Here is a 26,336-nt window from a genome sequence, read left to right as displayed (position 1 = left end):
TGGAGCACGGGCTCTAGGCGCGTGGGCTTCAGTAGTTGTGGCACACGGGCTCTAGAGTGCAAGCTCAGTAGTTGTGGCGCATGGGCTTCATTGCTCCGCAGCATGTGGGATCGTCCCAGACCAGGGCTTGAACCCGTGTCTCCTACATTGGCAGGCAGATTCCCAACCACTGCGCCACCAGGGAAGCCCCTTCTCACTGACTTTTGACTGCAGGCTCAACTCCTCTGTCCCAGGGAATACAAACTTATATTTTATCATCACTATTTTCTTTTCAGAGGGGGAGCATAGTGTCACAGAAGTAGGGGTCTACAGCCAGGACCCTGGGTTCTCTGCCATCTACTAGCTGTGTGGTCTTGTCGAGTTAACTCTGAGTCCCCATTTCCAGGGGCAAAGGGGACAATATCCACCTGTCAAGACAGTATGAGGGTCCAATGAAATAGCGCAGAGATGCTTTGGAATTTATAAAGGGCCAGAGAAAGTTTGGTTCCTATAACTCATTTTCCCTGGTTGGGGCCCTTTCCCTCAGTCTGGGCTCCTCATTCCCCCAGATGATAGGCTCCCTCTCTGAGGCTCCTACTCCGCCTGACACGTCCCTTTGTCCACAGCAGTCCACGTTTTCTGGCTCCCAGTGGAATGTAAGGTCCCTGAGGACACTGAACACACTGTCTTGTCCATTTCCCTGTCCCTGAGCTGAGCATGGAGTGTGGCGCAGAGGGACATTAACTGCTTGTTTGCAAAGTCAGTCCTGCCCCTTTCCTGCTGCTCTCACTGGCTTCTATTCCCTCCTCCCCATCTGTCCTTGCCCCAGGTCCTGAGATGTCACCACCCTCAGACTGGGTCCATATCATCATGTCTCAGTATTCACGCTGAGTTCAGGGTGCAGCACAAAGAAGGTGCTCGCTAAGTGCTGGCTGCTTGAAGAAAGCTTGGAAGGAAATGCTCTCCTTCAGGCTCTGCTTCTCTGAGGGACTTATGGAGAGAGAGCCCTGCACTGGGTGGGCAATGCTCAGGTCAGAGCCACTCCCCATCAGCCACCGCTGGGTGCCCAGATGTGCATCTGAAGCTCTGAGGGCCTTGTCGCATCTCCCTTAGAGCAGGGGCAAGGCTGGGAGGCGTGAGGATGCGGTGACTGAGCGACATTTGTGTGTGTGTGTGTGTCTGTCTGTCTGTCTGCCCCTCAGAACACACAGTGACACCCACCAACAAAGACAGACACCACAGCAGCCAGGGGTAGAAACAACTCGTGTATTGATTTGGGGAGGAGAGAAGGGGTGCAGATGGGAAATGGGAGGCAAGGGGCTCCTTAGTGTTTGCCAAAATCCACTGCCACACACCCTCCACCCTTCCTCATCTTCCTCCTCTGTGGTGGGGCCCCAGCAGGCTCTCCCCCATTCTAGTCAGCCTCCCTCTCCCTCCTCCCCTACACCCACCTGACCTCGATCTCCAGTGACTGGGCACAGCCCACCCCTGGCTCTGAAGCTGGGTGACGGCAGGCTCATTCTAACCTTTCTTCACCCTCCTTCTACCTCCCACCTCATTCCCATCTCTTGTCTAAATAACATACAGAAAAAGCAAGCGCAGCTGGTACCTGGGAGAATCAAGTCATCCCGGGGCTGGGGACAGGGGGGAACTGGGGGCGGGGCAGGCGGAGGAGCCTCAGCCAGGTGTAGTGGAACGATGGGGGATGGCCCAGGGGCCTGGCGGAGAAGACTCCACACCTGCCTCTCAGGCACCATGTCACAGGGTCCCCAGGATGGGGGCAGAAGGCAGGGCAGAAAAGCAGAAACTAGGCTCTGTAAAAAGCATCCCTTTCCCTTGGCTCCCTCTTTGGTTTTAAGGCAGATATGGAGTTCCCCAGAAGCAGGGGAAAAAAGGGGGGGATTGAGATAGATGCGCTTTTTGGGGGGGCTTATGTTTTTCCTTCAGTATAAAACCACTGTAGAAAATAACTTCTCTTAGAAAAAAACAAAAACATAGAAGAAAAAACAAAGGGGTATTTTTCTTTGGCTTCAAGCCCCTTCCCAGGAGGGGCAGGGCAGGGGTGGGCATGAGGTGAGGAGGAAGCAGGAGGCCTCCGCCCCCATCCCTGCCTGGCAGGTCCCAGATTACATGATGCTGCAGTTCTGGGGGCTCTAAGAGAGAAGAAAGAAGGGGAGACGTGTGAGCCGCAGCACCTGGCCCATACCCTCCCTCCCCTTACCCCCCGCCCCACCCCTGCCCTCCAATCTGGGGCTCAGACAGGAGGGGCAGGATGCGGGAGCGACCATCTAGGATCTTGGGCTTCGGGGAGGAGGCTCCCACTCCCCCGGGCTGCGGAAGAGAAGGCTCTCCCCCCACAGGGCCACCCTAACCCTCAGGGACCAGGGCCCCGCTGCCTGTGGGGGTGTAGAGGCAGAGGGACAACTCACCTGGGTTCGGAGTCTGGAGTTGCCCAGGAGGTAGGAGCGGGTGACCAGGCTGTCCCCGAAGCTGCCACCCCCACTGCCCCCCACACCGCGGTAGCTGCGAGTGACTGTGACACTGGAGGCGGAGGAGCCAGAGGAGATGGATCCGCCCACCTGGGCTCCTGAGCTGCTGGCAGACGCCTTGTCTGCAGGCTGCCCGCACGTCCCGCACAGCACGGTGCGCGAGCGCAGGTTGTACTCGGCGGGGTCCCCCGAGCTGCTGCCGTGGGAGCCCTGAGGAGGGAGACAAGGCTCAGGCCTGACGGCGAGTCTGAGACTGACTGCTCAGGCCCAACACCCAGGCTCCGCGCTCCTGCAGGTTCCCAGTTACCAGGTGGGAAGGTGGGGTTCTGCGCTCAAGTAACCTAACCTAACCTAACCTAACGGTGGGCGAGCGATAGGGCTTAGGGGGCCAGGGCTGGGAAGGGAGGACACGAAAGGGGGCAGGGTCATGAAGACTTGGGGACAGAAGACAGGGAATGGGAGTTGTGGCTTTGACTCTGTCCTAGCTACTCTGAGCTTAAGAGGGAAAGGAGAGAGAGTGAACAAGCTTGTAGAGCAGCAGGCATGCAAAATTAATTGGGAAGCGGCGTGGGTGAGAGAGACTGTTCTCCCAGGAAAAATGGGGGAGATGAGAGGCCATGCAGGTGACAGGAATGGGGAGGAGACAAGAAAGGAGATGCATGCAACAGAAATTGGGGGAGAGAGGCAGGGCTGGGTGCCCCACATCTGTCCTCCCATCCCTGTCCCAGGAGACAAATCCAGACCCTTGTCCACTGCTCCCATGGGAAGACTCCATGGCATCAGAAAGTTCCACTCCCTTCCTTACCAGAGTAGGGAACCCAGACACCTGGGTTCCCTGTTCAAGGTATAGGGAGGAGAGAGAAGAAAAGCCAGGGCAGCAAGTGAAGTTCCAAAACATTCTTTAATGAAAAGATTTTTGGGGCACGGGAAGGCCAGGGAGAGGCTGTCCCTAGGCCTGGCTGGGTGCCCCAGCGTGGGCTTGGCCTCAGCGGCGGCTGCCACTCACGTGGTGGTGATGGAGCAGGTCATCTCCATCCTCATCCTCGTCATCCTCAACCATAGTCACTGAGCGCACCAGCTTGCGCATGGCCACCTCCTGCCGGGGATACGAGAGCCCCAGGGGTCAGGGCTCAGGGCCAGGGGAGGAGTGTGCAGCATACCCAACCCAGTGACCACCTAAGAACCTTCGAGTGGCCTGCCCTTTGTCCAAACTGCTGCTTACTCTGTCCTCTGTGGTACTGGAGCTAAGGAAATTGTTTCTACCCCAGGGTGACACTGTCAAACTCTCTGGGTAGGAGCACGGTCTGCCTTAACAATCCTCACTGTCTAACCTCCACCCCTCCTGCTGCTGGGGGAGGCAGCTTTGGGTCTGTACACTGGTTAGAGAGTTTGGGGCCTGGGACTGCACAGGAGAGCTGGGAGGAAGTGGCCCTGAATTGGCCCCTTTGGGTTGGGGGCAGCTGGCTCCTACTTTGGCCGTCAGGGGAACTTTGTCCAGTAAGAGGCCAGCCTGCGGCATACTCACTTCCCCAGTGGAGTTGATGAGAGCCGTACGCAGGCTGTTTCCACAGCCCCAGGTGTTCTGTGCCTTCCACACCAAGTCGGTAGGGGGGCTATGGGTGGCCCCAGCTCCTGCAGCCCAGATCTGGGGGAGGGAGAATTAGAGAAGGGTGCTCACTCCAGCACTCCCATCCTCAGGCCAACCCATCCCCACCCGAGGCCACCCCAGAGTCCCAAACACCCTGCCACTCACCGTCACCACCTGACCAGCCTTCAGAGTGAACTTTGGCGGGAAGCGGTAGGTCAGTAGGGGATCATCTCCATTCTGGCGCTTGATCTGCCAGTTGCCCATGGACTGGTCCTGCCGGGGAGAGAAGGGGAAGGTTGGGGGAGGCTCGTTCAGGCTCTTGGGTCTATCTCACTCTATTCTGCCCCTCGCTGCCTTCCCCCTCAAGGATAAATAATAGCTACATCTATGGGCTCTTGTGCTGTGCCAAACACACTCAGTACTTTCATTTTCCCAAGAATTCAAAGGGTTAGGGACTATTATTATGCCCATTTTACAGATGAGGAAACCGATGCTCTGAGAGGTTAAATAAATTGCCGAAGGTCTCACTGCCACCGATGAGTCCCGGAGCCAGGACTGGAACCAGAGTGTGGAGGAGATATCCACACTGCCCTGGTCTGCCTCTGATGGGAGGAACAGCCCTCCCCACAAACTCCATCCCTTCACTTTCCAGGTTTTCTCCCTAACCCGGATGCATTCTCTTAGACCCAACCTGGGGGACTACCTCATTTGACTTGTTGCGCAGGCGTACGAACTTGCCCTCCTCATCCACCTCCTCCACGGCCACACGCCCGCTGGTGCGAGCGTGCTGGGAGAAGCTGCTGCGGCTCTCCGTGGACTCCAGCTTGCGCTTTTTGGTGATGCTGCCCCCACTCTGTGTCTGGGACGAGTGGGAGGAGGCCCGGCCGCGGCTGCGCTGCGAGGTGGGGCTGGGGGACAGGCGTAGCCTGCGGAGGGGGAGACAGGGTGGGGGGCCTCGTCAAGGCCGGTGGCAGGCCGGAGGCGGCCGCTAGCACCTCCCCAACTCCCGCACAGCCCACCTCTCCTCCTCGCCCTCCAGGAGCTTGCGGTAGGCGTGGATCTCCATGTCCAGGGCCAGCTTGATGTCCAGCAGCTCCTGGTACTCGTCCAGCTGCTGTTGCATCCTTGCCCGCATTTCCGCCATCTCCCGCTCCTTGTCTGCCAGCAGCCGCCGGCTGGTGTCCCGCTCACGGGCCAGCGAGTCCTCCAGGTCCCTCAGCTTTGCTTCCTTGGCTGCCAGCTGGGTGACGGGGGGGCAGGGGTCTGATGAGCTCCCAAGGGCCCCAAGTATGGAGATGTAAGGGGCAGGGGACACCCAGTTATCCTCCCCAGGATCTCCAGGCTCCCATCAGAGCCTTTTATGGCTCTAATGTGGCCTCGGCTGGCTGGTGACCACTGGGGAGGCCTTCTCAATATCCAACTGAAACCTCTTAATCTGAGGCTAGAACCTATTTCCTCTGCCACAAGTGGCACAGCCAGCTAGAAGAATATTGATGCTTTTAACACCTCACACTGGGTCTCCTGGCAGATCTATGAGTTAGGGAGGATAAGAATGATCTCCATATTCAAATGGGAAAACCAAGGCTCTGAGAAGCAAGCTCTTACAGGCGAGATAAGAGGTAGTCCTGGAACAGCAAACTGGTCATCTGACTCCAAATCCTAGGCTTCTTACTCAGCCTGTGGTCCTGGGGGCATGTTCTGTCCACTACCCTCCCCTCCTCAGGACTTCCACTTGACAGCCTGACATCCTGCCCAGACTATTGGCTGATGGGGGAGGGGCGGGGTGGGGGCATCACCTGCTTCTGGAGCTGGCTGAGCTGGGCGGAGAGGCTGTCGATGCGGACGCGGGACTGCTGCAGCTCCTCGTGGGCAGCCCCCATCAGGTTGCTGTTTCTCTCGGCTGACTGCCTGGCATTATCCAGCTGGAGGGGAGGATACAGGGTTAGGGCTGCAGCAACCAAAGGCAGGAGGGACCTGAGAAGGGCATCACTGCTGCAGCGTCAGGGGCCGGGTACCCTGAGCTCCTGCCACCGTCCTCCCGATCTCCCACAGGACATCTCAGGGTGGGCGGGTGGAGGGCTGCTGGGGGCAGAGGCAGCAAGGGAGCCATGGGATAATGAGCACCTTGGCAGAATAGGTCTTCTCCAGTTCCTTCTTGTACTGTTCCACCTGGTCCTCGTGCTGGGCCCGCAGCTCCTGCAGGGCATCCGCCAGCCGGCTCTCAAACTCACGCTGCTTCCCATTATCAATCTCCACCAGTCGCGTCTCGTGGCGGCGCTTGGTCTCACGAAGCTCCTGGAAGGGTTGGACCCAGAAACCAAAATCAGAACTAGTCCTTCAAGGATGAAACCCAAGTTCCCGGCCCAGTCCTAACCCTGAATGGAGTCACTGTAAAGCCCCACTTTAACCTGGGGGCTGGCCACCCCCCAACTCCCCATCCACTAGTACAAGGGAGTCAGGCAGGGAGCTCTGCACACAGCTGATCCCCCAGCCCCAGCTCTGACGTCTGTCACCACCCAGCCCTGGTCCTCCGGTCTGCAGGGCACAGTTCCCACCTCGCTGTAGATGTTCTTCTGGAAGTCCAGCTCCTCCTTCAGGGTTTGCAGCCTGTTCTCAGCATCTACCCGCCGCAGCATCTCATCCTGAAGTTGCTTCTTGGCCTCACTCAGGGCTGCCTCGAGCTGAGAGGAAGGGGGCAGAGGTCAGGGAGAGGGATCATAGGACATCAGAGCTGGAAGGAAGCTGAGAAGTGGGCTGCATCCAGCACATCCCTTTATATGTGCAGAAACAGGTCTAGGGGAGTGAGAGCCTTGGATACCCATATTGGTAATAATATATTTATTCCCTCACAGTAATGACTCTGGGTAGGTACTGTGCTAAGAAAAAAAAAGACAGTGCCTCCTTTCTCTGGCACAACATAGCAATTGCTATAAAGGAAGTATGTCCAGAATACAGAAGGAATATGAGGGAAGGAACCAAAGTGTGCCTGGGGTGGTAGAGGGGGCTTCCGGGAAGGCCTCCAAGAGGCTGAGATCTGAAGGACAGGTGAGTGGGGCAGACAGGAACCAAGTGCAAAGGCACAGAGGGAAGAAGGATCTTCACTTCAGGATCTCCAGTCAGTACTGCTGAAGCCTGAAGGACAGGGCTCAGCGGGTAGAGTGACAGCAGAGGTGGCCAGACTGGAAGGCAGGGGTTTGATCATGGAGAGACGTGCCCTTATCTGCCACGAAACAATCCTCTGAAGCTCAAGTAGGGGTGCACCTGTCTTAGATCTTCATCTTAGAAAGCCCAAGCTGGAAAGTGAAGCTGGGAAGGGCTGGGGGCAGGACCTGGGAGGAGAATGGCCCAGCCTTGGTTTTTTTGTCAACATGCTGGCTTCTCCTGGTCTCTCCACGGTGTACCGTGGCGGCAGGGCCTGGGAGGGAAGACAGCCCAGGACAGAAGCTTGGTGACTGTCTCTAGTCCTGGTCCTGCTCTGAGCAGATGTGGCTGTGAGATTGGGAACAAGCCAGCTTCTTTGATTCTGTTCCTTAGCTTGTAACATGAGAGATTAGAGGCTAGAATACATAGCAAAGTGTTTTGAAAGTAAAGACCATCGTATACATGCTGAGCACTGAGAACATGCATCCATACGTGATCGACCATCAGCTCCCGATCAGGGCTCTGCGGACAGGCTACATCCTCTCCTGCCTCCCAGAGAGGTCATGGCTCTCTCTAGCAGGGTCACACCGGGAGGGATCCAGGGCCAGGCACAATTCATTGCAAAGTTAAATGGAAATGGCTTGTGGATTCTTTTAAATTCACCGTGCTAGACACCATGGGCAGCAAAGGAGGATGCAATATGGTCTGGATGGGTGCAACGAGGGTAGGACATGGGAATGGCTCTGATACCATGTGACAGGTCAGACTGGGCACCTCCTGAGGGGGCCTGGGGTGGAAGAGTGAGTGTGCATTTGGCAGGGGAGGGGGGACAGGTGTCAGGTGGCATCACGGGCGGGCCTCACCTTGGCCACTTGCCCCCGCAGGTCATGCAGCTCGCCCTCCAGCGTGCGTTTCTCACTGAGAGCAGTGCTCAGTGCAGCCTCCTTGGAGTTGAGCAGAGCCTCCAGGTCCTTGAGCCGGGCCTGGGCAGCCATCAAGTCTCCCTCCTTCTTGGTATTGCTAAAGAAGCCAGGGAAGAGTGGGTTTAAGAGGAGGAGTCTGTGTTCCTAGAGAGAGCCAGGTCCCGCAGGGAGAGAGAGAAGGCAGGTTCTGGGAGGTCAGCTGTGGGGCCTGGCTCTGCTATCCCTCAAACTGCCAGGGGAGGGCATCCTTGACTTTGGTTCGTTTGCATCTGCCTGCCTCTGGGGCTGGACTCCCACTTCCCCCAAGGTCCCCAAAACCCCCTTCCTGCTTCTCCACCCTTCCCATGACTCAGTACTCAGGAACGCGCCTGGGGCCAAGGGCAAAGCTCGATCCCGTGAGATGAATGCTTTTCCCTCTCTCCCCTCCCATTCCTTCCCAAAGAGACAGAGCCACCTTTGTCTCCTGCCCCTTCCCACAGAGGGCCTTAACCTTCTCCCCCGACTCCACCCACCTTCCATTCAGCCAAGCCTCCTTCCCTGTGGGTACCCAGACAGCCAGGCTCCTAGGCCTTGGGTCTGTGCGTCCCTAACACTTATCAGTTTGAGACCTAAAGGTGTCTGTCACCTCCCCTAGTCCCTTTTACACACCGGGAACTGCTGGGAGGGAAAGCCTGGTTAAAGCTCAGGGAGACCTGGGACGAGGACAGCCAGGCATGGTACTGACCCTTCCCTTTCTCGGACCCAGTCTGGGTCCCCTGATCTGGGCAGAGCACAGGGGTTCCAGCCTCCCTCCCTCTGGGCCTCATCAGAGCCTGAGAATGCTGAGCCCGACACATCGACCACAGGCCTCAGCATCTGGCTCCAGATGTGACCCCCAGGCCTCCAGGTCCACCTGGGTTCCAGCCTTGAACCTCCCCACTCCTCAAACTGGGTAAAGCTTTAGCTAGAACCAACCAAACAGGGGTTGCCTCTGCCACCTCCCTTCCCTTTCTGGGCCGCTGATGACTTTTGCTGGAGAGTGACCTAGAGAAATAGAGGGATCCTATTTTCTTAAAGACCTCTGGGGAACCCAAGAACTCTTCAGTTGTAATGATCCCTTCAGCAATGCGTGGTGAGAGAAACCACTAGGCCCAGGGAGTGGAAGGGAAGAGACAAGGGGCCTGGGCCCAGTTGCCATCTGCAACTCATCAGACTTCAAGCATGAACCCACCATGGCAGATGGAAAAAAGGAAAACCAAACGTGGGCAGGGGGAAAAAAATTCTATCCTGGAAAGGAGAAAAGTGGCCCTGCCAACATTTTTCTCCTGCCACCAAAGCCCTCAGCTCCAGCAGACCCAACAATTCACTGTGAAGCAGGATGGAGAAGCCTAGACTGGAGGCAGCTCTGGAGGGAGGGCCCGAGACTGAGACGGTGTTCTCCTGCCACCAGCTTAGATTTCAAACAGGAGCCACCTCCCCTCCAACTGGGCTCCACTGGGAGGGGGGACAGAGCAACACCCAGACAGGCAAGGGAAGGACCCGAAGACCTGGGGGAAGCACCCCCAGCCTGCACGCTTGCTCTGTCCAGGCCTCTGGCCACATCTCAGAACAAGCTGTTTAATGCAACAGTGTCTGTCTCCTGTGAAAAGAGGCCCTTCCAGATCTGGAGGATGTCTCCCCTCCTCCGTCTCAGCCAGAAAAGCTAAAAATAAAGTCAAAACCCAGCTCAGGTTTTGGCTGCCATCCGGCCCAGCCCCTGGCTGGGAGCATAGCCCCAACTTTCCATGACTTCAGAACTTTTCCGAAGCTGAGGCAGCTGCAGGGCGAGGAGGGAAAAAGAAGAAAAACCGCTGGTAAAGCGAAGCGACGCAGCAGACATAGATTCCGATCCCCTTGGGCTGACTCCAAGGTTGGCAGGGACTTCCCAGCCAAGAGGCCTCTCTACCCTGCAGGCTAACGGCTGCAGCTGGCCATCCTGGGAGGCTCTCAGAATTTAGAGAACTAGAAGGAGCTGAGCATACGTTCAGCTTAACCCCCTCCTTGTACAGATGAGGAAACTGAGGCACAGAGGAGGAAGGTGAGTGACCCAGTGTCAAGCACGGCAAGCAGCTATAGGGACTGGGCTGGGGGGGGGGGGCGGCGGTCACAGTCAATTCTGGCTGCTGATCAGGACTCCTCCCTCCTCCCCCTCCCCTCCCTCCTCCCCCTCCCCTCCCCTTCCCCCTCCCCCTAAGCCACAGGTCTAGAGAGAGCAGAGAAGCCAGCAGGAGAAAGAGGGCTCCCAGATCCAGCCAGCCTGAGCTGGGAGAAGCATGAAGGAGCACCGTGATGCTTTCGGAAGGCATCTCAAGGGTGTCTCTTCCCTAGTCCCGCCTCCCTGGCCTCCTCAGACACCAGGAGAGGAACTGCAGAAGTTCTCCTTGGAAATACCTTTCCTGTGGCAGTGCAACGCAGCACTGACAGAGGAAAACAACGGAGCTGCACGGTCCCTGTCCTCGGGGGCTCACACAGCCTGACAACTGCAGGATTTTGTCCTTCAGTATAACCTCTTCAGTTCCTTCTGCTCCCAAAGGTGGGGTAGTAGTAATACTAATATTAATACTGATACTCAGACTAATGCTAATAATCATATAATGACAGCAAACACACCTAATTGCATACAAGACACTGCCCTAAATATTATAATATTAACTCACTTAATCTCCACAGCTTCCCTACTGAGATAGGTGCTAATACTGCGTGAGTGAGGAAACAGGCACAGAGAGCTACGTCCAGGGTCCCTCCAGGGTCCTACAGCAAGTCGGAAGCAGAGCTGGAAATCACTGATGTACTGCTCCACCTCCCGTGCTCTAATGGCCTCCAGAGAAATTAAGGGGGCGATTTTCCTTCCCCTCCTGGAGGCTTTGATTAGCGCTTAAAAGACATGCGATGAAAGGACTAAGGCACACCCTGCAGGTGAGGGAAACCCCAAGCAAAGAGAGGGAAGCAAGGAAGAGCCTTTGTGGTTTTCTCAGCCGTGTTTGGGGAGCTCCCCTCTGTGGGGAAGCACCCACTGTCACCCATGGGCTCATGACTCAGACCTCAGGAGCTCTGTGGCCAGGGAGCCACAAGCACTCCCCAAGAGACCGCTGCGGGTGGCAGTACGGAAACCAGTGCCTCTCCAACCTCCTCCCCAGTCTTGCCTGACCACCAGGTCCAAATGCCATTTCTTCCCTAGCTGGGGTCTTCAGCCCTAGCAGGGACCCCAAGCAGACACTGGCCAGGCGTTCAGCCCCAGAGTGGTGCTGCTGCCCGTGCCTGAGTCCACTGGGGGTTGGCGGTGGGAAAGCCGGGCACATGCTGACTGCTGCCCCACAGCTAGGGCAGGGAGGACTGGGCTGGCAGGGAGGACAGGGTGAGGCAGGCAAGGGGAGCTGGAAGGGTGGGAACCAGGGGCTCCACAGGTGACTCATCCTCAAGCACACAATACTCTGGCAGGGGTCGGGAAATCCTCTGGTGCTCACAGGGGAGACCCTGGCTTTACCCACGTCCTGCCCCAGGCCCGGTGCCATGCCAGTGGGTTGCCGGCTTCTCCCTCCCATCCGCCAGGCTCCTCCCACACAGGAGTGGCTCCATCCCAGCGGGCATTCATGAGGCAAGAAGGGCTGGGCATCCTGTTTCTAACTCTTCCCACGTCTGGCATATCTGATCGCAGAAGGAGGGACGAGTGGGGTGGGGGAGGGCAGGGGAGCAGAGAGGAAAAGAATAAGGTAGAAATGAGACCTGGGAGCTGGCGCGTGTGGCCCCAGGCTGGGGCTCTGTTACGCTGAGGCTGGCTGGTGGGATAGGGAAGCCAGGCTCCAGGGCCACTGCAGGCCAGGACTCTGGGGGCTGCCTGGGGGGGCGGGGGAGGGGGAGAAAGGCACGCAGCACGGGAAAGGGGCTGAGGTGGGCACTGGGCCAGGCGCTGACCCGCCCGCTGAGTCACCCTCCTCAGCCCAGCTCAGATGCCAGATATGGAAGCCAGGGCCGGCCGCAGGCCTGTTTGGGCCCGCTTGCCGGGAGCAACTTGCTAGGCCCCGAGGGAGAGGCCCCCATTTCCTCCGCTGAGCTGAGGAAGAGACAAGGGGAGCAACGACAACGGACTGGGGCTAAAAATAAGAAGTGGGAGGGGCAGGTGGCCAAGGGAGCGGTGGAGGAGCCGGACCAGCCCAGCCGGACTCCCTCAGACCCGCCCCTGTCCACTCACTGGCCCCGCCCCAGCCTCACCGGCCCTCCGTATTCCCCATCGCCGCGGGTCAGAGACGGGAGGAGGGGGAGGGGAGGCAGGCGCACAAAGGGCCCTGAGCCCCCGAGCGTCTCCTGCCTCACAGGAAAGGGAGACCCCTGTGGCTGGGCAGGGCAGAGCAGGGCTGGGGGCAGAGCAGGGCTGGGGGCAGAGCAGTGAGTCCCAGCCCTCCTGGCTTGGCGAGAGTTCTCCCCTCTCTTCCCAGGGGTCTAGACCTCTGCCCAGGCTGACTCCCTGCCAGGTGATGGGGCGTCTCCAACGGCCACCCCAAGCCGGCCGCACGTTCCTCCTTTTGTTCCAGCAACTCCCCCCACTGAAATGTATCCTTCCCTCCCTCCACCTATCCAAATCCACGCCCCCACCTCTGTTTGAGCCCCGCCTCAGCCCAGCGCCTCCAGATCCAGTCCCAGCCCTCTCTCTTCTTCCAAGTGCGTTCAGCTGTTGTTTTATCTGCTGGTTTATTCTCTTTCCAGTAATAAGTGTGTCTCCGGGCTTTTTCTGTATGTCCCCAAATGCCCTGAGACTAGGAGGAGCTCAAGGCTTCTAGGGGGACCTCTTCCTGGACCAACTCCTGCCCTTTTACAGATGGGGAAACCGAGGCCTGGAGAAGAGCAGCCTCAGACCCTAAAACCCTGCCCACCCAGTCACCTGAGGACACTCAAAACAGATGGAGACAGACACAGAAAATGGCATGACACACACAGAGGGCGCAGAAAGTAGACAGAGACACCCAGGGAGAGAGCCTGGAAGACACTTCGACTTCTGCTCAATTGCTGGGAGCCACCCCAGTCTGAGAGTGATGATACAGAGACTTAGTGAAACAGCCCTCAAACATCAGCTACTCCCACAGCTGTGTGTGGAGCCATGAAGTTTGACGGTCCCCCACCCCCAAAAGTAACCACTGCTTGGGTTCTTGGCTGGTCTGTGGGTCTGCCATCACTTTCAGGTATGGGTAGGACGTGGATAGGCTGGGACATCTGGTTCCCCACTCTGGCATTCAAGGTACCAGCCCTTTCTGGAAAGGAGACCTTGAAGAGAGGAACTGAGAGGGGCAGGTGTTCCAGGGACTTAGAAGCCCCTTGAGCCTCCCCCAAACGCCACCCTGTGAAGTTCTGAATGTCTTGCACCTGGAAAGCACATGGTAGAGGTCGACCCCCAGTATGTGGGTGCATGGGCCTCCCCACACAGGCACATGCACCCACAGCAGGCACGGCTCTGCTTCCACACGCCTCCCTTGGGCGTGACACCTGCCACATATGCTCGGGGTCTGAGGGTCCTCAGATCCCCTTCCAGAGCCACCAGGCTCCCAGCTGTCTTCGCCCCAGACAAAGACAGGTCTAATTCCAAGCAGAGGGAGGGTTGGGATGGGGGAACTGGTGCTGAGAGGGGGACAGGAGGCCTGTTGACACGTTCAGACGCAACTCCAGCAGAGGCGCTGGGACTGGCAGGGGGCCAGGCCTGAGTCACAGCTGCTGGGTGTATCAACGTGGCATTGTGCAGAGGCAGGAGAGGCCTGCGGCCAGAGGCCAGGGTGCTGGGGTCCTGGACAACAGGCAGCAGGCTTCCTGACCAACTGCTCCCTCCAGGTCCCATGCCAAACTCCACTTTCCTTCTTCCTGGCCTGTTTCTCCAGAAATTATTCCTGTGTTGTCATAAAAATGCAGGGCTGAGGCCTGAGAACAGACCAAAAGAAGTGGGGGCATGGAGGGGAGACGGAAGGCCTGGGAAGAGGTAGGATGTCCTGGGGGTGGGAGGGAGGGAGGCCACTGGCCATAAGGTGGGACATTTAGGGGATCCCTACAAGAAGGTGACTTAGCTGTCCCTTCTTAGGACGTATTAACCCTCCGACTGGTGGCTCATGGTTATTAACCCTGACAACAGCGGGAAGGGGGTGGGAGCTGCACCCCAGGATGGAGAGAGGTAGTGGGGGGAGGGCCGAGGAGTTCTGGTACCACTGCATTCCAACTCCAGCCTGGGAAGATGCAATGCTCTCTCCCAGCCAGCAGAGGGTGGCAGCGTTGGAGCTTCAGGAGAAGGAAGGGGGTGCCTTGGCAATCCCAAACAGCCCCCTCTCAACTGCCCAGGTCTGGGACCCTTGAAATTAAGGGTCTCTAACTCCCCTGAGCCAGTCCCTAAAGGGACTCCTGTGTTCTGCTCCCCTCCATCTGTCCCTCATGTGATTCAGGCCCTCATCCCTCTTGCTGCCACTCAACAAGAACACCCATCGTAGTTTTCAATAAAAGGCCATCCCTCTGCCTTTTCTTCTCTGACTGGACAAGTTCAGGGTCTCCCGTCCACTCTCTACTCTGCCCTCTACCGTGACTCAGCTCGTCTGCTGGGCCTGGGATTCCAGCCAGAATTATTCCTGGTTTCGACAGGCAGGATTCAAGCTTCCTCTCCCACAAACGGGCAGGGGGAGCTCCTGTCCCCCCACCCTGCCCCGCCTCCTTCCCAAACTGTCCCCTTCCTTGAGAGATTGTTAAGGGCCAAGACTTCCTCACAGCCCAGCCTCAGGTTGCGGGTGCAGGAAGGAGAGAAGGGGGGCAGTTCAAGGTCACCCCTGCACCTCCCTCTTATTCCGGGTTCATGCTGTCTAATCCTGGCCAGCACTAAGGTAAGAGTCCTGCCTGCCCCAGAGCCTCCCTTCTTCCCCAACACAGATCCATGGGACTCTCCCTCTCCTGCATGATACAGCCTACATGACATGTCCTGAAGGGAGACACATTAAAAACGTAGTGTCCTTTCCTACTAGCAGTAAAAACAAAGCATAAGCCAAGGATATGATGCCAGAATAGTTAACCGTTTCTCACAAACTTTCTCTGAGAAAGAGAGGAGGGTGTTAGTACTTTTAATTCCAAGCTTGTGGGAAATATTTCTATTGTGAATAGCATTGGTTATTAATTATATTCGATTTTCATACTTATAGCGTGGTATTTTAGAGGACTGTTTTCTCACTTTGTGGGTCATTGTACGACTCTGGAACCAGAGGGATCTCTGGAGACCTTCTGCCCTCACCCCTTTCTTTTATAGCTAGGGAAATCCAGAGATGGGGGGTGATTTGCTCAAGGTCACACAGCAATTTAGCGGCAGGGCCAAGCCTAGAACTAAGGACACCAAGGGCCAGGGCTGTTTCCGCTACCTCCTGCTACCTGTCATTTTGTTGGTGGACCACCTTGCCTCTTGTTAAGCAGTAGCAGATGCTGCAACCTTCCCCAAAGAACCTCTTTCCTGCTGTCTCCAAGAATATTCGAGCTTGGCCTGTGTCATCTTCAGTACACAGGGTGGGGCTCAGGGAGGTGAGAATGGAATGAACTGCCCTGGGCCTCTGAGCCAGACCTGGTCTTGCCTGCTGCAGCTGCTAGAGGTAGTCAGGGGCTGGGGAGGAGGGAGGCAAGGGAGGGGGAGCAGAGGGCACAGTTGGTAGGTAAAGGCATCTCCTACCAGTTGTCCCCACAGCTGTCCCTGCCTTCAGCCCTGACACTGAGCTACTGAATCACTGGGGGTGGGACTGGGAGTGGGGACAATGGGCACATCCCATGCAAGAGTAAGTCTCAGATTCCTGGAGGCCAGGGGATGTGCCGGCTGGGGGCATCAATCGTGGGAAGGCAATCAGGGGCCCTGGCAGGAATTACTGTCTTTCTTGTTTCTCTTGGGCTCCTTAAGTACTTACTGCTCAGCCCCCAGGGTTAGCTGTACCTTCTTCTTTCCGTTTGAATAAGAATGTGGACTTCAGAGTGTGGGGTGGGGGAAGAGATGACACCAGGAGCTCCCTCAGGTGAGGACTGGGGCCCAGGTACCCTCGAAAGGCCTCCATCCCTGTTATCCTTATGTATCTGCCAAAGGGCACGGCCTCCTGCAGATCCAGGTAGACAGACAATTCCCATGACAAGTCCCAAGACAGTCTCAAGACAGGAATCACCAGCCTCCCTGAGCTCTGTCCCATGATCCATGGCCTGGCAGGGTCCTGGGTCTTTCCAGGTATGGGATGTGGCAAAGGCTATTGATCAAGGGTTAACAGGCCCTGCGGAACAGCAGAACATGAAGACAACACTGGTCCCAGAGCAGAATCTCCAGACTGCAGGAGTGCACCTCAGTCATCCCAACCCGCCTTCCAGATCCTCCAGCCTGTCCCCTAAGCTAGAGAAGTACGGTTTAATGGTACGAGCACATAACTAAGAAGCAGAAGGCCTGTGCTCAAGTCCTGACCTGTCACTCCCCTGCTGTGTGACATGGCACAAGCCTCTATACCTCTCTGGCTTTTGCTTTTCTTATCCTGATGAGAGCTTGGATGAACCTGGGCCTGGCAGGTCCCTGCCTATCCCAACCAGGGCCGCAAAAGGTGGGCAATTCAGGAAGTCGTTGAGCACCCAGGCCTTGTCTGGGGAGGAAGAGACGCTTCTGCTTTGTGGGGCTGGGATCTCCCCACTTCTGACTCAGCCTTCCTCCACCAGTTCCGCACGGGAAGACACAGACCCTGGCACCATCCCGCAGCCCAAGCCCATAACTCTAGACCTCAACTCTAGAACTACTTGTGCATACTGCCTGTCAGGAGTCCTGGTTTCAGATCACCACCAGAACCTTAGGAAGGAGGTAGAAAAGGATCCCAGGATGCAGTGGGGAGCGGGGAGCAGAAGATGCAGACATTCGGGCCCCCATCCCTCCCTTTAAGACGTCTGCTGTCTCCACCCTGTCTCTTGCTGCCTTTTGTAAAGCCACAAGGGTGGGAGAGAGGGGGGCAGCATCTGAGTCATCCACCCAGCTGTCCTGCTTGGGGTGGGGCCTAGTTCCAAGCCTGGACCCCAGGCAGGCCTTCCCTGATCTTTTAACCTCCTCATTCTTCCCGCACTTAGGTGTCCCAATCCCTGGAGCTCCAGAATTGAGAGGGTGTGTGTATGTGTTTGTGGGTGGGGGTAGTGTTTCTGCTTGCAGCCTGTAACCCAGCCTGATGAGAGGGTGCCCCAAACCCCTGGGTGTGGTCAAGGTACCCAGGCTGGGCCAGGAATCCCCACAAGATCTTACAGACAGCTCTGCATCCCAACCCAAAGCCTGGCCCTGAACTCTGAGCTCTAACTAAACATTAAACCAGGCAACACCTTCTCCCTAGGCTTTAGTGGGAGGAGTTAGGACAATGCCTTTCTTCCTCTCCCAAATTCTTCATTCTACTCCACACCTCACCCTGAGCACAGCAGACGCAAAAGGGAGCAACAAATCGTTGCTCCTCCCACTGGGGACATAGAACAGGACAGAAACCCCAACCTGAGCCCTCTTTGTCTCCACCCTGCCTCTCATCAGCCTAGGATCCAGGTGTGCAAACCCGCCCCCCCTTTTCCGGAAGTCCAGCCTCCCCAGCCAGGATGAGTGGGGGAGAGGAGAGGCAGGTGGCTAAATATAACAAGTACACACACCACCCCCGGCCCTGCCCCACATGCGTGCACACCCGCCTGGTGTCCCAGGCCCGACAGCTGCACCAGGAGGCAGAGGAGACAGACTGGCGTGGCTGGGTTAGCGAGAGACCATAGACTCCACTTGTTCTGTTCCCTGATCAATGCCTTCCCCAGAAAACGATCTGCTAACAATGCCCTTCACAGGGATCTGCAAGGTAGTAGTTTGGTAGTTGCGTGGACTAGTTTAGAACACTAATTCTCTGGGACTCCCCTTAGCTTGCCTCCTGTCTGCCCTGCTAACTAAGTTACTCCTATCGCTAGTGGACAATGACAGGAGTGATCCCTTTCAACAGAAATAAAGTCACCCTGAGTTCCCTGGTGGCCTTGTGGTTAGGATTCTGGGCTTTCACTGCCATGGCCCGGGTTCGATCCCTGGTCTGGCGGGAGAACTGAGATCCCCACAAGCCACAGCCAGAGTGGGGGGCGGCAGGCAAGTCACCCTGCCTCTCCACACAATTTCAATTTCCATCTAATCTTCACAAGGGGATGATGGATCTGCCACACCCACCATGCCTGGGGTAGGGGCTCACGAAGGGGTATAAAGAGCACAGAATACACAGAGGTTCTGAGAAGAGCGTGAGTCTGGAGAAGATGATGCCAAGGGAAAGAAGGAAAGTCAAACCATACCCCACCCCAACCAGGGACCTCCAAGCACCTTTAGTGCTCTTTGGCTGAGGTCTTCATAGAAAACAAATTCTTGGGGAGCTGAAGATGGCCTAAACTTCCCACCTCCGAAGGCCTTTTTAGAAAAGAGGGAGGAGCCAAGTAGGGTGCGGTAGAATGGGGCAGGGATGGGTAAGGTAGGAGTGGCCTGAAGCTTCCAACGGCTGGATTTCAAAAATGTCACTATATTCTGGTAGTTGAACAAGGCAAAGAACAACAACAACAAAAAGTCAGCGGCTGAGAGGACTGGGCCAGAGCAAAGGCTGCTCAGCTTGGCTGGGAAAATGAAAGCGGCTCACCCCAAGGAGGGAGGCAGGGAGCGACAAGCCCCCAACCCTCGAAGACTCCAGGCAGAGGGTGAGGGTGGGATGGGGGAAGGTGGGGAAGGGGGGAGGCAGACCTGGGCATAGCACAACTTCCTGAGCTGGGAGCCTCTGCCCTCTGTCTCCCTCCCTCCCTTGCATTCCTGGGCCAAGCAGGCCAAGGGCTGTGAGAGCTGTGGGGAAGCCGCTCTCCTGGAGCTCTTTGGTGGGCCTGTCAGAGTCCAGGGAAGGTCTCAGACAGGTAGGGAGTGAAGGAGAGCTTCCCAACTCTTAGAGAGAACCCGGGTAAGGGTCGTGCTGAGGGGGCCATCACCATGCCCCTGCAGGGGAAAAAGGGGGTCACCCTGCTTTGGTGACCTCTCTCCAGCACCACTGGACATCTGCCAGCTTGGGAACCCTGTCTTAGTGGGTGTCATGTGTTCAGAGCCAGGCTGGGCAAAGTTGGCACAGTGCCAAGCCTGCCAAGAAAGTTCTAACAGGAGCCTTTCACCCACTCCAAAGTGTCCTGGGTGCCCAGATTTCTTAGACCTGGCAGAGTCAGTTCCGCTTTGCCCAAGACTCTCCCCCAGGCCCCAAATGACTGGCAAATCCCACCCTGACAGAATGTGGACCTGCCACCAGCCCCTACTTGGCCCTGATGCCCGCGCCGTTACCTTATATATTCCACCCTCTCCCAGAGACCCCTCCCTTCTCTGTCCTGTCTTGACAATTTCCCTTGGCACTGCCAGTCACCCGCTGGGGGCGGTTCCGGTGAGGGAGGAGACTATAACGCAAAGTTATCAGCCGTCTGGAGCCCGGCAAGGGCGACAGTCCGCTCGCCCTCTCTGCGCCTCTCCCGGCCCCACGCCGCCACCTGGGCGCACTCACCGTGCCTTGAGGTCCTTGAACTCCTCGCGCACTTTGCTCAGCTCCAGCTGCAGGCGGGCGCGCTCCTTGGCCACCGAGTCGAGGGTCTTGCGGGCATCCCCGAGCTCTGCCTCGTAGGCGGCCTTGATGCCGGACACCTCGCGGCTGACCACCTCCTCGGACTCGGTGATGCGAAGGCGCAGACCTGCGTTCTCCGTCTCCAGCGAGCGCACACGGTCGATGTAGACCGCCAAGCGGTCATTGAGCTCCTGCAGGTCCTCCTTCTCCTGCAGCCGGGTGATGCGGGTGGGCGACAGCGGGGTGGAGCTGCCCTGCGCCCCACCGCGGGTGGCGCGCCGCTGGGATGGGGTCTCCATGGCCGGCAGGGTGGCAACGCTGCCCGCGGGGCAGAGGTCCCGGTAAGGGCAAGCGGCTCGGGCCGAAGGACAGAGACTGCTCGGGGTGGGAGCTCGCCGGCCGGCTGGCTGGCTCTCGTCTGGCTCCTGGCAGGCGTGGGGATCTGGGCCGGGCGCTGTTGGACCTCGGGATCTGGGCTGGCCGGTATGGATGCGGCGCTCCCGCGAACACTCTGAGTCACCGGCGCCCGAGCAAAGGCTCTAATAGGTCTAGGGAATTGGAGGAGGGGCCACTGCTCTTAAAGGGGCCGTCGCATACCCACGGGGGGTTGGGGGGCGGGAGGGGTGAGGAGGGGAGAGGACCACCCGGCGGTGGTGGCGGAGTAGGGCTCCACCCTCTCTCGCGCACCCCCTGCGTGCCCGGGGCTTAGCTGAAGCTCGCGTCTAGGTCCCTGCCTGCTCAGCGCTCCAAGCTGCAAGCTTGCCACCACTGCCTCAGGCCTTCGGGGGTAGAGGGCAGAGCCAAGGGGTGAGGGTGAGTGGGCAAAGGGCGGGGGACAGAGGGAAAGTGGGTGTAAAGCAAGGGAGGGTGCCAGGCAGGCAGATAAAGTAGGGGGAGGGCTAAGGCTGGTGCCCATCAGGGTGACTCACTCTTCTTCCACCACTGGCTCCCCCTTTCCTCCCCATAGTGATAGTGAGTCACCCCTACCCCGCCCGCCCCCCTACCTGTGGGCAGTCCATTCAAAGTTGCATCTCAGGATGCCAGGGTGAGGTGGGGAAGAATGCCTGGGTTCCCTGGCGTGGTTGGAGGGAGGGCTGCAGCAAAGTTCTGGATCCTGAGTGCCTTTTACACCCTCAAACTTGGGGTGGGGACCAGGAGTTTGGAGTCGCTCTTTTCCTATCTTCTGCCCCAATTTAATCTGCCTTCAAAACCAACCATTGGGTCTTAGACCCAAGGAACAAGCCACAGGCCCCAGAGAAGGCCAAGAATTGCACCCAGGCACTGCCCATCTCCTGCCCCTTTCCTTTGGATTCAAGCAATTGGAAATAAAAGCCTGCCTTGGGTTCCTCCCCCTTCAGTCCCTTTCTACTCCTCACCCCACCCCACCAACTCCAGGACTGTACTTATTTTTTTTTCCAGGACTGTACTTATTTTAATGGATAATTTAAAACAGATACCAGAGCTGTGCATGCATTCATCACATTGCCAGGACACCAGGTCCCAGATTTTTGTGGTTCCCAGAGGGGCCTGAAAGGGGGAGCAGGGCTGGGGGCTGGACAGCCAATGTTGGGTCTCTATCCCGGTTTCAGCCAGAGAAGGGGTGGTGGGAGGTAGGGACAGCAAAGACTCCCACAACCTTGCTGGCTGCAGGGCCAGCACTGCACTTATCTCTACACTCCTCTCTGGCCAGGTCTGCTTTGCCACTGGCTCTGGGGAGGGGCCAGGCCTTCTCACAAAACAGGATCACCCAAGTCCCCAGGCTTCCCCACCCTAGGCTCTGGGACTTCCATTCCCCAGGACTCACCAAAGACCCCTTTAATCAGCCTTCTACTCCCCTCCCCTTATCCTGGCCCTGGGCCCACCAACCATCTCATCCTAAGAGGTGGTGGTGGCTGAGGCTCCAGAACCCATGTGCTTTCCTGCCCTGCCCCTGTGGCCTCCACAGCTTATTCTCTGATGAGCAACGGGGGAAATTAAATTATGTTGCTGACTCCTACAGCTCCAGGATATCAGGATGCGCAAGAGAAGCAGAGCTGGACAGGTCCTCTGTTCTGGGTTCTGGAGCTGGCTTCAGAGGGACAAGGGGCTGGATTAAGGCAGGGACTCTTGAGTATTCAGGGAGAGGAACCGGGAAGGGGATGCTTAGGTTCCCATCTCTAGGGGGGTGACTGGCAGTGTGTGAGTATCCAGGATGCACCCAGTTGAGGGACTCAGGACATGGCTTCCCCTCCTTGCAGCCCTCTCCCCCAGGGCATGGCACTCACCTTCAGCATCCCAGACAAAACAAAAAGCCTTGTTCTGTTTCTCCCTCTTGTACTCTCCAAACCAAAAGCAGAGGCGGGGTGGGTGTGCCAATGAAACGTGCGGGACACTGGCTGTTCCCACTGCCTTAGCCCCCACTCCACTGAGCGTCCCCCCGCCCCACCCCCCACCCCCAGTCCCTGCCTGGCCTGGCTTCCCCTCCTGGCTGGGGAAGCAAAACCACACTTAACCCTTCCTAGCCCAGACCTCCCCATCTTTGGAGAAAAGAGGCAGGAGAAAGAAGGGGGGGAACTAACCCTAAATTTCACTCTAGGTCCTTTCCAAAGGGTCCCCCCACCTTACCACCACCACAATGGCCTCAATCCTAAACGTGAACTTCGAAGGGACTTTATCTTGAATATTCAATCCTAACTCTGAATCCCAAATGTCATCATCTGCTCTCTTGCTGCCAGGTGTAGATCACCAGTCCCAGAAGAAGCAGGAGAAAGCAGGGAAGGCCGGGTCCAGAGGAGCGGAGCCTGCTGGGGGTGAGGGCTGGGGGGAGTTGTGACTGGGTGGAGACCAGGTTCCAATCTTATCTCCCACTTGCTATGTGATGACAGGTCTGCTACTGAATTCTCTGGGCCTCGGTTCCCTCACCTGTAACATGGGTAGTGTGGCTACCAGAGACATGGGGGTTGAGCTACTATGTTTGCTCTCAAGGGAGTTGCCCACTTGTAGGGAAAACAGAGGGAAAGGCAAAACCAAGCACAAGTGGTTAAAGAGCAGCATAGAACCCTTAACTGGATAACGAATTCCAAATGGATCCCAGAAGCTGGGAGCTGGAACGTTAATAAGTGATATCAGAATGTGGTTGTTGAGTCCAAGGGGTGGTTTGGGCAGTGGAGGGGTACTTGTCTCAAAGACCCATGACCTTGGAGGGGGACCCTCCTCTGGTCCCATAGCATCCTGGGCCTTCCTCTGACCCTGCCTCCCAAAAGTGCTGTGAGGGACAGGAGGGACCAAATCTTGGCCATCTGTGTCCCTAACATTTGGCCCAGAGCCTAGCATACAGGAGGTGTTCAGTGTTTCTTAAATGAACAAATGCATCTGGTCCTGCCACTTTTTCAGGTGACTGACTTTGGGCAAGTTATTTCTTTTCTTTCAGCCTCAGTTTCCCCATTGCAGCATGGGGATGCTGCAATGATTAAGTAACATGCATTTAAAGGGAGGCTCCTTGGAGGAGGTAGATTTCGGGCTTTACAGAAGTGCCTTATACATAGATAGTGAATTCACTCATCCAACAAACATTTATTGAACACCTACTGTGTGCCAGGCACTGAGCTAGACACTGGGAGACAGCAGTGAATAAAACAGACAAAAATCCCTACCCTCATGGAGCTGACATCCTAGTGGGGGGAGATGGTCCATAAATAAAAGACAAAATTATAGTTTGTTAGAAGGTGGTTAAGTGCTATGAAAATAAAATATAAAGTGGGATAATGCTCAACACACTGGGTAACCTACACTTTGACGCTCTTTATAGTTGCGTGTTTTCACATACATTCTCAATTTCGTTCCACAAAACCACCTTATGGGCTGGAGATTATTTCCCTGTTTCACAGCTGAGGCTGACTTTCCCAAAACTAAACAGTAATAGGCCGAGCTCAGAACTTGGACGAGGCAGCCAGGTCCAGGACTTCACTATCTTATGCCACTTTGTCAGGACTGTGGGAGGAGTAGGGGTGGACTGGTGCAGGGAGGAAGTCTGTGTAGAGGTGCTGAAGCGGGAAAGAGCTGAGGAGGGTGCACAGCTGAGCTGAGCAGGGAGACACTAGAGGTGAGGCAGGAAAGTGTGGGAGGAAAGTCAGGACCAGGACCAGAGAAGGCGGAGATGGAGGCAGCCGCCTGGTTCAGGGATGGGGCCTGCGAGAGAGGATTTTTGCTGCTTGATAAGCCTGGGGTCAAGAAGGAGAGAGGGGGACTTCCCTGGAGGTACAGTGGTTAAGACTCCACACTTCCAATGCAGGTGGCCCAGGTTCGATCCCTGATCAAGGAACTAGGTCCTGCATGCCGCAACTAAAAGAGCCCGTATGCCGCAACTAAAGATCCTCCACGCAGCAACGAAGATCCCGCGTGCCGCAACTACGACCTGGCACAGCCAAATAAATAAATATATATATATATATTTTAAGTCTTCAGATAGTGCCGATGTCCCTTGTGGGGCAAAATCACCTCCAGTTGAAAACCACTTATCTAAGGTCATATGGTAAGTAGCAGAACTGGGATTGTAATACAGGTGGACCTGACTCTGAAAGCCAAGCACTTACCCACCAGGTTATAATCCTGGACAGGTAGGAGTGAGAGAGAGGAGGATTCAGATGGGTCCTAGGCCACTGGGGAGACAGTTATATTCCCCCATAGGGGAGGGAAGAGGTAACCCTTTGGAGGAGGGTCTAGGGAGTGGGGGCTGATTTGGAGAGTCAAGGCCATGGTTTGAGGATCCCTTTATAGTGAGTTCTTGAGGGAGTGTCCCTGCCTTATTCATTCTTTGATCACAGGGTCTGGTACTAAACACCTGTTGAACTGCTGAGTCACTTGTGCACAGGTGATTATTATAACCTTGAGAGTGGAAGGACTTGCCTGTTCTTTAAGTGGCTGCCATGCACCAGGCACTGGGCTAGGGGCTGTGTGTGGGTGATCCCACTTAATCTTCACCTTAGCCTTATGAGGGAGGTATTATTATCTGCATTTTATCAATATATACCAAAACCCCAAAACTCCGAGAGGTTGACTAATTGACCTAAGGTAGCCCAGCTGACTAGACTGCCTTCTTCCTACCCAGACTCAGCTAGATGGAATGATGCAGGTTCAGGGCAATTAGCTTAGCTTAGTTCAGCCAGGAAGGCCCTTAGAAGGGGAGCATGTGTTTGACAGCCGTTTGGAAAGACAGAGAACCCCTCATTCGAATGAAATCTCACCCCAAAAGCCCAAGATACTAAATGACAGAGGCAGAGCCTCTCTAGTAGGGAGATTTGGGGACTCCTGCCTGATGATCCCTTGCGCCTCTCCCAAGAGGCCCCCGGGGCTCTGGGGAATAAGCCCCTCTCTTTACAAGTGGCTTCTAAGGCCAGAGGAAGAAAGATGTGCCCAAGGTCACTCAGAACCCCCGAAATAGCACTCTGCCCCCAACGCATGCTATCACAGGAGACAGGACAGCACCCCGGACCTATCTGAGGGGCTAATCCACCTCAAGAGACCGGCATGAACGTCACTGTGACGTAGGGGTGCTGGCTGCGGAGCCAGAGCGCGGTTCTTTTCCTTCAGGGCTCCGGCCTGGCCAGAAGGGGCTGCAGGATAATGGACAGAGAACTAACCCTTTACACCTCATACCTGGCTGGGCAGGTCTCCCAGGTGTGATCCTTTCACAATTAAGATTACTACCGTAACACTAACCCTCGCCAACCTCTTAGAGATGCAGAAAGCAAACACCATTACCCCCAAGGTTGAGGCTTGGGCAGGTTAACTGATTTGCTCAAGGCCACACAGCAGACAGGTGTCAGAAGCAGGCCCCAAACCTCAGGTGTCTGCCTCCAGGTTGACTACATCCCACCTCTCTTCAGCCCAGGCCCCGAGGAGACCAATCCAACAGCAAAATCCGGAGAGTCTGCTGGGGAGGTCCTGCCCAACATTCCAAACCCCATCCCCCTCCCAACTGGGCCAAGAGAGCCGCCCCACCTTGTGAGCCTCAGGTTTCCGGAACTGTCACAGTACACACCACAGTACACAATACTGCCACAGTACACACCAGATTAGGGCGCAAAGAGGAATTCGGCAGTGACATCTTCCTCTCCTCTCCATCCCCCAGCTATGGCCCCTCCCCACCTGGTGAGGGTGGGGGAGGGGAGGTAGGAGTGAGAAGGGGCGGGGCACCGGAGACATGGGTGGAGCCATGTGGAGCGGCAGATCAGTTGGGGCGGTAGTGTGACTCGGGCTCCGACTGGGTTGTTCTTCCCTCCCCGCCCCGCCCCGGCCTGGAGGCGGGCAGTGCTGACGGCTAGTGCTGACGCAGGCGCCTGCGTGTGGGCGGCTGCCTGTGAGTCTGTGTGTCTCTGTGTGTGTGTGTGTATGGTTGCTGGGGCCTCCCGGGTCTCCTAAATGGGGGTTTCCTCTCCCTGTTGCCAAGGAAACAAACAGAAGCTCCACAACTCCAGGACTGGGGCTGGAGAAAAGGGTCCGCAAGCCCTGTACACTTGCAGAAAGTGAGGTAGAAAAGGATTCCCCGTCCCCCTCCCCTCATCCACGTAGGGACCAAACGTTAACAAATGTGGGGCCTGAAACTGGAGTGGCCACCCGTCCTGTTTGCAGAGCACTG

The 26,336-nt window shown here is 56.7% G+C and overlaps 1 protein-coding gene and 1 long non-coding RNA gene across 2 annotated transcripts; one reads left to right on the top strand and one right to left on the bottom strand.

Annotated features, from left to right (window-relative positions):
* Positions 1-1,231: 1,231 nt before the first annotated feature.
* LMNA (lamin A/C) lies at positions 1,232-20,256 on the bottom strand. Its single transcript, XM_067728163.1, has 12 exons — positions 19,664-20,256; positions 8,061-8,217; positions 6,612-6,737; positions 6,181-6,351; positions 5,853-5,978; positions 5,076-5,296; positions 4,760-4,982; positions 4,222-4,329; positions 3,994-4,113; positions 3,475-3,564; positions 2,409-2,678; positions 1,232-2,132 (listed from the first exon to the last, which is right to left on the bottom strand). The coding sequence occupies exons 1-12, from the start codon at positions 20,017-20,019 to the stop codon at positions 2,106-2,108; spliced, it is 1,995 nt and encodes a 664-aa protein (XP_067584264.1). The 5' UTR covers positions 20,020-20,256; the 3' UTR covers positions 1,232-2,105.
* On the top strand, positions 14,184-25,791 carry LOC137219493 (uncharacterized). Its single transcript, XR_010941146.1, has 2 exons — positions 14,184-14,980; positions 24,157-25,791. It is a non-coding gene; the product is annotated as an uncharacterized lncRNA (long non-coding RNA).
* Positions 25,792-26,336: the final 545 nt, after the last annotated feature.

The sequence above is a fragment of the Pseudorca crassidens genome, chromosome 2, assembly GCF_039906515.1.
Source record: "Pseudorca crassidens isolate mPseCra1 chromosome 2, mPseCra1.hap1, whole genome shotgun sequence".
Classification (NCBI taxonomy): Eukaryota; Metazoa; Chordata; class Mammalia; order Artiodactyla; family Delphinidae; genus Pseudorca; species Pseudorca crassidens.
The sequence above is the reverse complement of the archived record's forward strand: the minus strand, read 5'-3'. Positions and strand labels throughout refer to the sequence as shown.